The sequence below is a fragment of the Kogia breviceps genome, chromosome 16 (assembly GCF_026419965.1).
Source record: "Kogia breviceps isolate mKogBre1 chromosome 16, mKogBre1 haplotype 1, whole genome shotgun sequence".
NCBI lineage: Eukaryota > Metazoa > Chordata > Mammalia > Artiodactyla > Physeteridae > Kogia > Kogia breviceps.
Window position 1 is genome coordinate 22,298,678 of NC_081325.1, and position 15,929 is coordinate 22,314,606.

Here is a 15,929-nt window from a genome sequence, read left to right on the forward strand (position 1 = left end):
ATGACTGAGATTAGGCAGCAAAGACCTCCCTTATAGTGTGCACCATCTAATAGCAACTTAGACCTGCACTTGTATTATCACAGTCCTGCAAAGCAAGAACATATTGTACAAACTCCAGAAGAAGGATGACAATCTTGATCTTTTTCCATATTCCTGGCAAGATAATCCTTATAATACCATGTTCACGTTGGAGTACACTGTAACCAGAAATGTGAATACAAAATGTTCAAAAAGATCACAATGCTAACTAAAGGATTCACGAGATTAAAAATGAAAGATTAATTTTGAGGATAACAAACCTTAGTTTTCTAAACCACTGTCTTCTGTATACGTACCAACAATGAATCATGCTTTGGAAAAATTAACAACTTGATAAGAGGTAAAAAATCTGAAATAGGGTACCTTTTTCTACCAAGGAAGTTCAAGTTTCCCTACCTCAAACTTTTTTCCAGACTGCTTTCTTTTTATCATCTTGGTGCCAACACCTCTTCTACTCCAGGGACAACCACAAAAGTAGAGAAAACCTCACAGGTTCAATAGGTTTTATTAAATCCCATCAGTTTCAAGACTAATTCAGATTCCTTGGATGTGCCTATGCCATGCCCTGCACAATGTAGCATACAATAGATATTTGTTGAATGGTTGAATCTTCTCCAGGAGAAAATGCATACGTTTAACATCTTCTACTTCCCATAATACTACACTACAAATTATTATGGCAACAGAGTAATGTAATAATACAAATCTTTTACCTTACCATTTTTAGTCCCAGGGGAAAAAAAAAAAGACTAATTTTTTTGACATCAATTTATGCAGCTATTGGCAATCCAAGACACCACAAAAAATTTATCTGAGTACAGGTGAAGCCTGAACAACACGGGTTTGAACTACACAGGTCTACTTATATGTGGATTTTTCTCAATGGTAAACACTACAGTACTACACAATCTACAGTTGTTAAATTTGAGCACACAGAACCACAGATATGGAGGAACCTTGCATTTTCAACTCTGTGAGGGTTGGAGCCCTTAACCTTCCCATTTTTCAAGGAGCAACTGTATACTCTATTTAAACAATAATGTTCTTAACATATTATAAATTCTTACAGCTTTCTTTTTTTTTTAACATCATAACGGAGTATAATTGCTTTACAATGGTGTGTTAGTTTCTGCTTTATACCAAAGTGAATCAGCTATAAATATACATATATCCCCATATGTCCTCCCTCTTGCGGCTCCCTCCCACCCCTCTAGGTGGTCACAAAGCACCCAGCTGATCTCCCTGTGCTAGGCAGCTGCTTCCCACTAGCTATCTATTTTACATTTGGCAGTGTACATATGTCCATGCCACTCTCTCACTTCGTCCCAGCTTACCCTTCCCCCTCCCCGTGTCCTCAGTCTTACAGCTTTCTTTGTAATGTTTAATGAAAATACAACAAAACCATGGATGTTTTTCTTTTATACAACCAATAAACTTTCTGAATCAGGTAAGAGAAATTAGTTCTGTTAAAGTGAGGTGGCCTGCTGCTTTACTAGTAATATTCTAAATTCAGTGAAGCTTAAAAACCAAGAAACAATGAAAATAAACATATACTCTTACATATGCCACAAAAAAGTTCTCTTTATATTTAATTCACAAACTGAAACACCTGCTCTGATTTACTGAACTGTTAAAACATCTGAGAGCAAACACACAAAATTAAAAACTATACAGTTTCTTAGAAGTTGATACCAATTAAAAGAAATTAATCTCTATGCATTAAAAAGTATAGAAAGCATACAAGAGCCGAAATATTCCCTCTATTTGGACTAAATATTCCCTAATATTAAGCAGTAGTTTTTAAAACACAACTTATAGTTACTGAATATTAATTTACCAAAACAGGCAAGGATGACCTTATCTTGGCAAAACTCATAATACTGTTTCCTCAACATCCTAGAAGACAGCTTGATGCACCACACTCTTCCATCTGCTTTGTTCTATTTCTTCCTGCCCCAACTGGAAATTAAACCCTTCCAGTAACAGCCAAAATTTCATCAATCACAGGAAAGTACTTGGAGCAGAGAAGTAGTATGATATGAATAAGAGGTAGAAAGAATAGGTGGAACAGCCCTGGTAATGACCTTAGAGTATGTGCTGAGAGAGAAAATCTACACAACATGTACAGGAATTGCATTTAAATAGTTCTATTCCCACTTACCTGATGAGCTCTCAGTAAACACCGTTAATGTCTGTCCTCCAACACTTTGCAAGACAAATGGATGTTCTCTAGGAGCACTGACTGATGCTGGTTTTCCGCCAATATCATGAATATTTGCAAGATCCTCATTCAAAGTAAATGACACCTAGTAGACACATTAACCAGAGCTTGTTACAATAGACTTTTATATTCAAAGTATCTGTACAGAAATTCTAACTATAAATCAAATACTTTTTTTAATGTGAATCTTTTCCAGTCATTTTATTAAGCATTTTTAAAAAACGTTATCAAAAAATCTTTAATAATTAGTCATAATGAGAGAATCTATCCCCATTTGTCAGAATAATGGGGCTAATCTACCATTATATCGACAGCTTTCAAATGTTTTCTCTGGTCTATGGCTGAAAAACTTCTATTTATAAAACAGAAATAAATTATTTTCCTAAGGTGTCTGAGGTCAAGGAAGAAACCATGTCTTGTTATATTTATAACCCTAAATAAATTAGGTAGGTATTAGGTGGGTGGATGGATGGATAGATTGACAGATAGATAGACAGATTAGATAGACAGACAGATCTATCCATCCATTCATCCATTCATCCATCCATCTCCTAGCAAAATGCCTGGCACACAGAAGGAGGACAGTATTTGCTGAATGACTGAACATTTTTTTTTTTTTTTTTTTTTTTTTTTTTTTTTTTTGCGGTATGCGGGCCTCTCACTGTTGTGGCCTCTCCCGTTGCGGAGCACAGGCTCCGGACGCGCAGGCCCAGCGGCCATGGCTCACGGGCTCAGTTGCTCCGCGGCATGTGGGATCTTCCCGGACCAGGGCACGAACCCGTGTCTCCTGCATCGGCAGGCGGATTCTCAACCACTGCGCCACCAGGGAAGCCCCCTGAACATTTTTAAAGTATTAAGAAAGCAACTGTACTTGAAGCAGGGGGAAGTGAGCTATTTACTCAGGAAGCTTAAACACTCCCATAAGCAGAGGATGTCTTTCTTTTTAGATCCAGTAACTGTATGAGTACACGGTGCTGTTTTACTTTTGAATATTTCAACAAATACAACTAAATATTCATAAGGATAACTCAATATTGAGGTTTAGAATAAAAAGACACAGTAGGTGTTCTTTCAAAATGATTTTTACCATATCTCCCTGAATTTTACATCAAAGTTATTTATAAACTTAACATACTGATCTCTTAACCACGTAGAAAGATTATGAAGTATTATTTAAATATCTCTCTACTATGCAACAGGTACTGCAAATTATGTCCTGGACTTAATAGGTCAAAATCTAAAGCCTTCAAAAATCCAAATCAGGGCTTCCCTGGTGGTGCAGTGGTTGAGAATCCACCTGCTGATGCAAGGGACACAGGTTCGTGCCCCGGTCTGGGAAGATCCCACGTGCTGCAGAGCGGCTGTGCCAGTGAGCCATGGCCGCTGAGCCTGCGCGTCCAGAGCCTGTGCTCCACAACAGGAGAGGCCACGACAGTGAGAGGCCCGTGTACCGCAAAAAAAAAAAATAAATAAATAGATAAATCCAAATCAAATGCATTTGCCACACTGAAATAAGGTTTAAAGTATTACTGAAACTACTGAAATTACTAATTTTCATAGTACCAAGAGAGGGGATATTTAGGTCAAAGTAGAAAAATGCTAAGCATGAACAACTAGAAAGGAGCCTATTCATTCACACAAGAGTGGCATTTATACTAGTATGTGTTCCTGACCAGCCACCAGTTTGATGTGGAGTTTTCCAGAATGTAAACACTACCCTCTCTTTACTATTACTAATGCACAGTAAAATAATCTAATGTTTTAAATAAAATTTCCATAGAAATAATCTTACCTCGGTCCTTCCTTGATTTCTGAAAGAGAGGAAAGAAAAAAATTTCAATTATTTAATTTCATATTTTTTTCAAATGTAAGCTAAGAACTAATGCTACTTCATATTTACAAGAAAATATTACATTTACAGAGATTACTTAATATTTATCCTTGGCTCTCCTAAACTATTCTATTTGTAATCCTATAGGAAAAACAAATACACATTAATCCCACATAAGTATTTTAGATATTATGAGTTTGTGTCTCTTAACACTATTACAAGCTGACCTAATAATATCTTATCCAAATAATGATCTTATTACAATTCTTATTTTAATTTCTGAGTATTTTAATTTATTATTTATTTATTATTTTTGGCTGCGTTGGGTCTTCGTTGCTGCACGCAGGCTTTCTCTAGTTATAGCGAGCCGGGGGGGCTACTCTTTGTTGTGGTGTGCGGGCTTCTCATTGCGGTGGCTTCTCTTGTTGCGGAGAATGGCTCTAGGCACGCAGGCTTCAGCAGCTGTGGCACACGAGCTCAGTAGTTGTGGCTCGTGGGCTCTAGAGCACAGGCTCAGGAGTTGTGGCGCATGGGCTTAGCTGCTCCACGGCATGTGGGACCCTCCTGGACCAGGGCTCAAACCCAGGTACTCTGCATTGGCAGGTGGATTCTTAACCACTGCACTACCAGGGTAGCCCTCTGAGTATTTCTAGCATTCAGCAGCATGTGAATGGCATATTTAATACCAGATAATATAGAACTTCAACAAATTTTACTATTTATTTTGTCTAGCTGAAGAAGTTTCACTTACCTAACAAAATCTTAAAGATCAAAAATTATTTTTAAATTACAAGCAATTTTATCTGCTATAAAAATAATATATGCCCATGTAGAAATAATTTTATTACAGACAAGCCAAAAGTTTTAAATTAACCAAGATTCTACTGTTAACATCTACTGTTACCTACAGTAAATATCCTTCCATACGATTTTTTATTTATTTGAATTACATTTTTAAATTTTTCTTTTTCTTTTTTTAAAAATAAATATGGGATCAATGTACATCCTAATAATAGCCTAATTTTAAAAAAACGTATTAAATACCTGCAAAGTACTGAGTGGAAGGCCCTTATCCCCAGCCAGCAGAAGATATAAAAGCTAAATCCATAACTATAAAGTGAGATAAACTTTAATTTTAATAAAGAGACCACAATGTGCTAGGATTAGGTAGGAGGACACCATTTCTTCCATTTTAAGAGCTAGGATTGGCTCAACAAGAGGCAGCTTTTGAGCTATAATATCAAAAGTAAATAGCTAAGTGGGACTTTCCTGGCGGTCCAGTGGTTAAGACTCTGCACTTCCACGGCAGGGGGTGCAGGTCTGATCCCAGGTCAGGGGAACTAAGATCCTGCATGTTGCGTAACAGGGCCAAAAAAAAAGAAAAGTAAATTGCTAAGCAAAGCCAGGAAAATGTGATCAGATTTGGCTGGGAGGGAAAGTACAAAATAAAGAATCGTAGGAGATGAACTGTAAAGGAGAAATGGGGCCAGACCATGTAAGATCTTGAATATCACAGCACAGAGCATGGACTTCACTCTTCAGGCAATGGAGAGGTACAAGCATTGTTTGAACAAAAGTGTAACAAGTACAAAGACATGTTCCAAGAAACTGACATCAGAAAATATACATAGAATGGATATGAAGACAAGTTAGAAAACTACTATTTCTCCATAACACCCGGCTGAGTTCCAACCTGTCTTCCTTCAATGGTACAGTCACTCACTGTCATTAAGTGTCTGCTATACATCCACTTGGCACTGTGACAAGTGCATGGTATAGTATGAGTATAGGTCTTTATCCGCAAGAAGGTCCCAGGCTAATGAAAAAAAGACAGCTCAAATCCATATGAACAACTACAAACAGGACAATAACTTCAAGACAGAGTTACAACAAACTGTCATGGAAATGCAGATAGGAAAGCTAGGAAAAGATGAACTGAGTGGGGGATGAGATCGACAACAAGTAGCCATTCCAGGCTAAGAGAAGAATCCAACTAAACACCAGAAATGACAAAGTACCCAGCATATTCTTTCTAATATCAGTGAACGGTAGGCTGGAGTCAAGTGGTAAAGAGCCTTTTAGGCCAGACTAAGGATTCCAGATTCTTACAGAGATTTGTTTACTGTAGGAATTCCCAGTCTTTCATACATTAAAATACAATGTCAATCTTCTTTTTGTTGGGGAAGTACCTAGAACAGAGGTGAACAAAGTTTAAGATTTCACAAAAAAATAATGAATTTCCAGCTTCTCTTACAAGACCGGAAGATCTGGCGACAATGTGCTCCCAATTCAGCATGACAACAATCCCCTCAACACGCATAGACAGTGAGGCACTGAATTCACTACAGTCCCTTCCCTATCTCTCCAGAACCTTCCTTCTAGAGGAATTTAATTTAGCTACCCTAAGACAGAGGCACTGTAGGCAAAGCCACAGAAGGCACTCACGTAATGTTTACTGAATTGAACTGAAGCTAATGCAGAAACACATATAGAAAGTAATGAAGGCCTGAACCAGACAGCTGTAGAATGCAAGGAGGAGTGCGTGGCAGGACTAATAGAAGAGGAAATGACTGAAAGTGGGAAGCAAAGGAAAAAGGACGGATTAAAGATCATGCTGCCATTTCCCGTCAGTGACTAGAAATCACCCAGATGCAATCAGGGAACACAGGAGGGGAGGTCAACTTCCTTTTCATATACAGTTGACCCTTGAACAATGCAGGGGTTAGGGTGGATGACACCCTCTATGTTCATGGTTCCACGTCCATGGATTCAACCAACAGCACATCGTGTGGTACTGTAGCATATACTGACTGAAAAAAAAACCATGTAATCAGTGGAACCGTGCAGTTCAAACTCTTATTGTTCAAGGGACAACAGTATATATTATAATAGCACCTTAGTTGGAATGATAAGAGATTGATCAACTCTAGATGAGTTAATTTTCTAGAATAAATATTAACCCTTGAAAACTTATTTTGAAAGGATTATGTATTGCTTTCTCTTGGTATATGAATGTATGAAGTATACATGACCTTTTGTCATTCTACATTACAACTAAAATATACCCTTTCCATGATGATCTGTGGTCAAAGTTATAAACATCCACTACTGTTAAACACAGTAATGTCTTCAGAAATGGATGAAGTAAACAGCTGGTCCACCCTTTCACTGAAAGTCTCATAATGTTTCTCGTTACTCTGAGTCTGTTTCTCAATACTCCACAGGTACTTCTTTAGACTCCAGCCTCATTCCTCTTTAAAAATTAATGTCTTTCCTTTTTCTTACACTTTTTTTTTTTTTGCGGTACGCGGGCCTCTCACTGCTGTGGCCTCTCCCGTTGCGGAGCGCAGGCTCCGGACGCGCAGGCTCAGCGGCCATGGCTCACGGGCCCAGCCGCTCCGCGGCATGTGGGATCTTCCCGGACCGGGGCACGAACCCGTGTCCCCTGCATCGGCAGGCGGATTCTCAACCACTGCGCCACCAGGGAAGCCCTTTCTTACACTTTTAAAATACATCTTAGATTTGACACCAATGGCGCCAGACTTTTCACTAATCACTGATAACCAATAAATCACCTGCTTCTTCAGGATAAGAAAACCAACCAAATAATAATAATAACAACCCTGTGCTCCACAGGATTTTTTGTGGTTTTTGTTTTGTTCCATTTTGAATTCCTATTCATATGTCCCCTTCTTGAATAATATAGCTCAAACACCATTAGGGGAGGCCAAGCAAGGTAGGCATCTGCAGAGTGGGTTGAGCAGGGCAGTCACAGCCCAAGTGGAAAGGAAGTGCCTGGGGTGGAGAGGGCAGGCCGGGGCAAGGTGCCAGAGCCCAGTGGGGTAAAGGCGGGCACCCCATAACGGAACGGCTCAACAAGAAATGGGTCAGAGCCTAGTGGGGCGAGGGCATCCACATGGAAGGACTGCCTGAAACAGGCTGTTGGAGCCCTAGCGGGGTAAGGAGGCATGCCTTTGAGGAGAGGGCAGCCTCGAGAACAGGGGGTGGAAGCCTAGAAGGGCTGAGGAGAGCATCCCCGTGGAGGGCAGCAAAGGTTAACAACAGCCTAACAAGGGTTGCTATAGCGCAAGGAGGGTGAGGAGGGCAATCACCAACGCGGGGAGAAGTGGGGGACTCTGAACAAGTAAGGACAAAGGTCTGCACAAATAAGTGAATATATTAAGAATAACAGGAACCAGGTTTCTCACTTTCAGAAAAGAGGTGCAAATATGAAAAGGGAGGAAACTAGAACACACCCTGTAGTGCTGAACTGGAACTGGGTATTGGTATAAATTCATGATTTTCAATACATGTAAATATAAAAATAAATGTAGACCTCGAGGTGTGTGTGTGTGTACATATACATCCACTTAGAGGTCTGGGAGCAGCCATGAGCACCTGTGGTATCCAGAGCTTAGTTTCCAAATCCCATTTTCCTCTAGAGGAAACCAGGGATCTTTGGAGAAATGACTGACTCCAGGGCTCAGAAAGAAATGTACAAGATGAGTCTAAAACATCTTTCCTTAACAAAAAGTTAAGTGCTCCAAGAATGATGAAGACATGCCCAAAGTCTATGGGACTTACACTATCGAACTGTACACTTAAAAATGGTTAAGGTGGGGGGCTTCCCTGGTGGCGCAGTGGTTGAGAGCCCGCCTGCCGATGCAGGGGACATGGGTTCGTGCCCCGGTCCGGGAAGATCCCACATGCCGCAGAGCGGCTGGGCCCGTGAGCCATGGCCGCTGAGCCTGCGTGTCCGGAGCCTGTGCTCCGCAACGGGAGAGGCCACAACAGTGAGAGGCCCGCGTACCGCAAAAAAAAAAAAAAAGTTAAGGTGGTAAATTTTATATGTATTCTTTATCACAATAAAGAAAACAAAGATCATGGGTGCCAGCTAGAAGGAGCTTCCATTGGCTAAACTTTGGACAATTTGAACATCAGAATAAATGATGATAAATTGAGTCTCTCAGTGTCTTTCTGTAAGGGCAGCACCAAGAACTGAACATAATGCTTGCACTGTGAGCTAACCGGCAGAGGAAACAGTGGATTATTATTCTGCTTTGTTTTGATCAGCAATGTGTATCTGTGCCTATGTGTGTGTATTCTATATGTATATATACGTATATGTGTGTGTGTATATATATGTGCATTGATATACATGTGTGTTTTGCCAGACTGCTCTTCAGAAAGTTTGTACTGATTTATTAAACTCCGATCAACAGTGTAACACTGTTCTAAACTTAGTCCATTTTTATAACAAAAATTATCTCATTGATTTTTTTATTTGCATATTTTCTATTATTAGTGGGCCCCGATATGACCTTGGAAGTTAAGTGTGTTTAGAAATAAAATTAGAAATTAAACGTCTCTGAAAGAAGCTGTATTAGTACAAACTGTATGACTGTCAGTAAAATATGACATATATCAAACATTTTGAAAACTGAAGTTTTCTGAGGCAGGATGGTAATGTAGAAAGGCTGGTTTTAAAATTAAACAAACTAAGGCAAAACTATAAACCAATTAAAATGCAGTACACATCAGATGTCCAAAGGTATAAGAATAGTCCAAGTACAGTGATTTAGGGACATGGCATGAATTGCTTGACGAAAATGGCCCAAATGTTACCAACTGTTAAAAGAAGCTGTTACTCTCATCTTATTGTGGACTCTCCTTTTTTCAGGTATAAAAACAACCAAATTTGGGAAGAGCTGCGTTCCCAGCGGCATGTGTTCCCCCCTCCTCTGCCTCTCTTGATTCCTTTACTCCACAGTGCCTGTCTCTGCTGGAATCCACGTCCACACCATGTATTTCTTCCTAGCTTCTGGCCTACTGCACAGCAAGCTGGTGCTGCTGCTTAACTCTGGGAGGGCTGACGGGGAGGGGAGGTGCCAGACATGATGCAGGGTCTACTGCCTGTACTTTGTGGCATGTGGGGCATGACAGCAGGCAAACACTTACGGGGTATTTTACATGCACTGAACCTGTGAGGTATTAATACCATCTCCTTTTCACAGGTGAGGAAACAGAGAGGGTAATAAGCAACTTCCCTAAAGTCACATAGCTGGTAAATGACAAGGCCCGGATAAAGCCCAGAGCTGACCGCCTCCTGAGTCCAAACTCATTATCGGTATACTACACTGCCTTTTTAAAACCTTAGCTATTTTTCATTTTTTACCCAAATATACGTTTTTTTCAACCACACAGATAACCCACCAAATGGTTAATCTGCCTCTAAGGATCAATAGTTGATCATACATCTTCTAGGCTTTAAAAATATTTGAAGACAGTTTCACTGGTTTGCCCTAAGTCTTCTCTTAAACAGCCCTCATGCCTTCAAACGTTCCTCACAGGAAATTGATTTTAGTTTTCTCATTGTCCTAGTCTCACTCCACTGAATGAACCTATTTGTCCGCGTCTCTAAGTGCAGCGCTAAAAACTGAACACAATGTTTGTTCTGGAAGCTCACTGGCAAAGAAGAGTGGGGTTATCATCCCACTTCATTCTAAACAACAATCATCTATTAATGGAGCCTTTTGTTTATAGCCACAAAACCTTGATGAGTCATATTTAGCTGAAATTAAAGTACTGATAACCTAGTCACCGGCACTGCTAAGCCAAACTCCTCGCTCATCCTACACTTGTTTAATAGTGAATCTAGTAATCAGTAAGAAGAATGAAAACTAAGTAAATTAGAAACATAAATAAGATAGCCAGTAGCCCTACTTCAGAACAAGCTGTTTTCAAGCATTTCCATAGCAATCTTAGGATACCAGCTACTAAAAATCTGTTCCCACCATTAAAAGTACTAGCTCTTCTACACAGCAAGATTATATTTCATGTTAGGTAGAAAATCTGCTAGATTTTTTATTTACATATAAAATACACATACACACATCTGTTAATATTGAGGGCAAACATAGAGTTTATTGCCAAAACCAAGACACTCTGGAGAGTGAAAGAGGGGACACTATTAATAACTACACAGGAAAAATATGTAAACCAGCGCTGTAAAACATGTAAACTGGTCATGACCTAGGGATACAGCCTCCCTATGCATATTAGATGTAACTATGTAAAACATCTGCTTTAAACTAAGGACAAGCTTGAAATTTTCTTCCAAACAAAGGGTAATCAAGAAAAGGTGATCACAGCACACCCATTACTGTTTATTTAGCATGCTATCTTTAATATTTACCTTAGGGATGAAAGCAGTACTTAGGGCTTACATAGGTTTCCCTAGAGCTTGGCTCCTTTTACTTTGTTTCCCATACCAGTTCCCTCCTCCCCACACCAAAAGATTTTACATTCCTTAACTAGGTATTTTCTTTACACAGAGGTTTTCAGGAACGCAATATTCATGGTAGGGAAAGGTAGCGAATCTAAACTCAGAAGATTAAGTATCTGTCCAAAGTCTCACTGATAGTAAGTGATGGAGCTGGCACTGGAACCTGTTGGAGTTTTCTTACCACTCAAAGGACTGAATTTAAGTCCAGTTCTGCTATTAAATGTGTAGCTGTTTCTTAAGAAAAGAAGATATTACTTCTCTCTACCTAACATTAGAACTTTGGATATAAAAGCATGCCCATTTCCAATAAATATATTGTGAAAACAAAAGGAAGAATTAAAAGATTTGTCTGAAACTAATGCAAGTAAGATAAAGAACAAAAATATTGATATTTAGGGCATAAACCATGAAAGTATCGAAGCTTCTTACTTTAAAGACATGACATCATCCAAGAACACAGGATTGCTCCTCCAAAGAACAAAACCCAGAGGGTGTCCAAATAACATTTAGAAATTGAGAAGATGAGAAGGAGCCAGCAAGAGAGTGATGTCTCAGAAGTGAGGTGAAAAAAAAGCGTTTGAGGGTAGAAGTGATCACCTATGTCAAGTTCTGTTGAAGGTCAATTGAGAAGAGCTTCTAGTTGACTCTTAGATTTAACAATGTGGATGTGGTAGGGGCTTCCCTGGTGGTGCAGGGGTTAAGAATCCGCCTGCCAAAAAAAAAAAAAAGAATCCGCCTGCCAATGCAGGGGACACGGGTTTGAGCCCTGGTCCAGGAAGATCCCACATGCCACAGAGCAACTAAGCCCGTGTGCCACAACTACGGAGCCTGTGCTCTAGAGTCTAAGTGCCACAACTACTGAGCCCACGTGCCACAACTACTGAAGCCCACGTGCCTAGAGCCCGTGCTCTGCAACAAGAGAAGCCACAGCAATGAGAAGCCTGTGCACCACAGCGAAGAGTAGCCCCTGCTCTCCGCAACAAGAGAAAGCCCGCGCACAGCAACAAAGACCCAACACGGCCAAAAATAAAATAAATTTTTTTAAAAAACTTAAAAGAATGTGGATGTGGTAGATTGTAAAAAAAAAAAAAAAAAAAAAAAATCTAGGACTACAAATTATTTGCCTCAAATCCCATCAAGAGGTAGAGTCTACTGCAAGTTACATTTACATTTGGCAAACATGATGCAAGCACAAGCTTGCAAAGCGCTTGTGTAGTGGGGCTTCCCTCTCTCTTGCTACTAGGAACTCCTTCACATGGAGCACGCTGGAGATGAAAAACACATGGCAACTGCCCCAGATGACAGCAAGTCAACCACTGGACACATAAATGAGGCCATTCTAGCCAGGAAGACCAGCCAGGTCAGCCTCAACCAGAACTGTCTAGAACGGCCTCATAGAATTATAAGCTAATAAAATGGTTTAGTTCTAAGCCACTAAACTTTGGGGTGGTTTGTTATGAAACAAAAACTCAGTGATAAAGAGATGGATATTGGTGGTATACAAGAGCCATTTGAATGGAGCAGTGGGCATGGAAATCTGATTAGAGCTGGATTAAGAATGAATGGACAGTAAGAGGGGAACACAAGGCCTATGGCTGACACCAGCTGAGCTATGGAGGCTTCCTTTTCAAACACGGTTACTTTCTCAACTAGGAAACAATACTCTTACATTGTTTACTAGGTGTTCCCTACCCTCATCCAAAGCCTCTATAAATAGGCATGGTGGAACAATGGCAAAATCCTTCTCCTGAAGCCCTTAACTGGTGCATCCAGTTATGCCCAACTCAAGCATACCTCCTCAAAGATGAGGAGCAGGGCTTCCCTGGTGGCGCAGTGGTTGGGAGTCCGCCTGCCAATGCAGGGGACACGGGTTCGTGCCCCGGTCCGGGAAGATCCCACGTGCCGCAGAGCGGCTGGGCCCGTGAGCCATGGCCGCTGAGCCTGCGCGTCCGGAGCCTGTGCTCCGCAACGGGAGAGGCCACAGCGGTGAGAGGCCCGCATACCACAAAAAAAAAAAAAAAAAAAGATGAGGAGCAGATAGATGGATGAGGGAACTACATACTCTGCTACTTCACTGCCAATAGGCTTTACCAATAAATTTTACTTGATATTTATACCTTTCATTAGAGGAATGTGTCTGTGTGTGTGTGTGTGTGTGTGTGTACACATGTGTACACATGAATCCTTACAGGGCACCTAATCATCTCCTGACAAGCCTTGGCATGCTCATTACTTCTTATTTTTCACGTAAATTGTTTGAAAAAGAACTCTAATTACATTTAAAAACACTTGTAGGGCTTCCCTGGTGGCTCAGTGGTTGAGAGTCCGCCTGCCGATGCAGGGGACACGGGTTCGTGCCCTGGTCCGGGAAGATCCCACGTGCCGTGGATGGCTGGGCCCGTGAGCCATGGCCACTGAGCCTGTGCATCCGGAGCCTGTGCTCCGCAACGGGAGAGGCCACAACAGTGAGAGGCCCGCGTACCACAAAAAAAAAAAAAAAAAAAAAAAAAAAAATCACTTGTAAAAAAAATTCAAAGAAGTTTTATAAAATGTCAAAAATTCATAAATAACTTACTTGGCAATCCGCAGTTTCCCAACTTCACCTCTTCCAGGGGCTTTAGCCCATTGCTGTGACAAATATTTAGGAACCTAAAACAAAATAAGACACTATTAGACAATGTTTTAGATGCTAACAAATCTTTTTAAATATAAAGTGATATATGGCTTCTATATATACTTTCTGTCTGTAATAATCGCTAATTAAGTAGCAAGCTCTCATTATATGTTTTGCACTAAAGAGGTACTAAGATATGAAAGAAATGATTTTAGCTCTCAAAGTGTTTGAAGTCAGTCCAGTTGATGACACAAAACTAAAACTGGTCATATAACTTAAGAATAATGAAGTGCTAACTTATGTTCCCAGATAAGTCCAATAAAAGTTCAGAGATGAGAAAGGCTACCAGAAGAGGCTTCTTGGAGGAGCATAACACTCTGACATGATATTATTTAGAGACACTACTGAGCTGAAGATGATTCAAAAGTCATATTTTATTATGTATAAGATTATAACTCTGACCAATATGATGAAGGATCTGCTGAAATAAAAGAAATTATTCAATATAACAGCTAGCAGTTATATAATAGTACTTTCCTAACACATATGTACTTTTCATACATTTATACCTCACATCTCTACGAGGTAGGTACTGTTAATTATCCCCATTTTACAGGGAATTTTTTAAAAAATTAATTAATTTTATTTTTGGCTGCGTTGGGTCTTCGTTGCTGCATGTAGGCTTTCTCTAGTTGTGGTGAGCGGGGGCTACTCTTCTTTGCAGTGCACGGGCTTCTCATTGCTGTGGCTTCTCTTGTTGAGGAGCACGGGCTCTAGGCGTGCTGGCCTCAGTAGTTGTGGCGCATGGGCTCAGTAGTTATGGCTCGTGAGCTCTAGAGCACAGGCTCAGTCGTTGTGGCACACGGGCTTAGTTGCTCCATGGCATGTGGAATCTTCCCAGACCAGGGCTGGATCCCGTGTCCCCTGCATTGGCAGGCAGATTCCTAACCACTGCACCACCAGGAATATCCCCATTCTCCAGATTATGAATTTGGAGCACCCAGGGATTATAAAATTTAGCCAAGGGTATAAAATTAGCAAATGAGGAGCCAGGATTCAAATCCAGGCAGTGTGGTTCCAGCATCTAGGTTCTTAACTGTGTTGTGTCTGAAATTAGATATATGTAATCAGAAGGGTTTTAATTCTCAAAAAGATTAAGGGAATATATGCTGAATGCCTACTATGGACCTTATCTCATTTCTTCTAACAAGTAGTTTGAACTCGGGAATCAGTACATACTTTTAAGGTATGCTTCATACTTTATATGTACATATAAAGTATGAAGCATAATGCCTCACACAAACAAGTACTCAGTGAGTGTCAGGTGTCATTATTATTTCCCACAGTAATCCTGGAATGACAATATGAACATGAATGTGTAACTACGTCAGAGAGACCTTCCAAGGCTGGAAAGGAAAAAAATAATTCTATCTAGCAAAATTTCTTTTGCAAAAAGAACCACTTGACCATTAGTCAAACAAATAGCAGTGCTCTGGATATAGTAAAAATTCAAGAATAAAAGAAGATCCTAATGGTATTTGTTCATTCTTTACACTGAAATATATTGAACAACGACTGTGTCAGACAATATGCTAGAAAAGATGAAGGGGAAGGGAGCCAACAGTGTCAGGTACAGGCTACACATTTTACACCCACTATCCCATTTAATTCTCCCAATCACCCTGCAAAATTGCTACCGCTCTCCTCATTCTATAGATAAGAAAACCAAGGCTCAGGGGGTTGAAATAACATGGTTAGCTAGTATCAGCCACAAGAGGACTCCAGATTGGTCAGATGCTCTCTTTGTTATACAACTAAATAAGAGTATATAAAAGATCCTAAAGGAAAAGGGGTTTCGAAGATTCTACATCTTAAGGTTTCAACTACACTGCACTCCACTTATTCATGCATGCTTAGAGGATTTGGCAAACTCCTTCTG

At 40.2% G+C, this 15,929-nt stretch overlaps 1 protein-coding gene across 1 annotated transcript in view; it reads right to left on the reverse strand.

The window, feature by feature from the left end:
• GTF2F2 (general transcription factor IIF subunit 2) overlaps nucleotides 1-15,929 on the reverse strand; it is a 145,943-nt gene that overhangs the window by 117,696 nt on the left and 12,318 nt on the right. The window contains exons 2-4 of the mRNA XM_059041885.2: nucleotides 13,952-14,025; nucleotides 4,053-4,071; nucleotides 2,201-2,345 (exon numbers count right to left, since the gene is read on the reverse strand). Coding sequence (XP_058897868.1) covers nucleotides 2,201-2,345; nucleotides 4,053-4,071; nucleotides 13,952-14,025 — 238 coding nt within the window. The remainder of the gene's footprint in view (nucleotides 1-2,200; nucleotides 2,346-4,052; nucleotides 4,072-13,951; nucleotides 14,026-15,929) is intronic.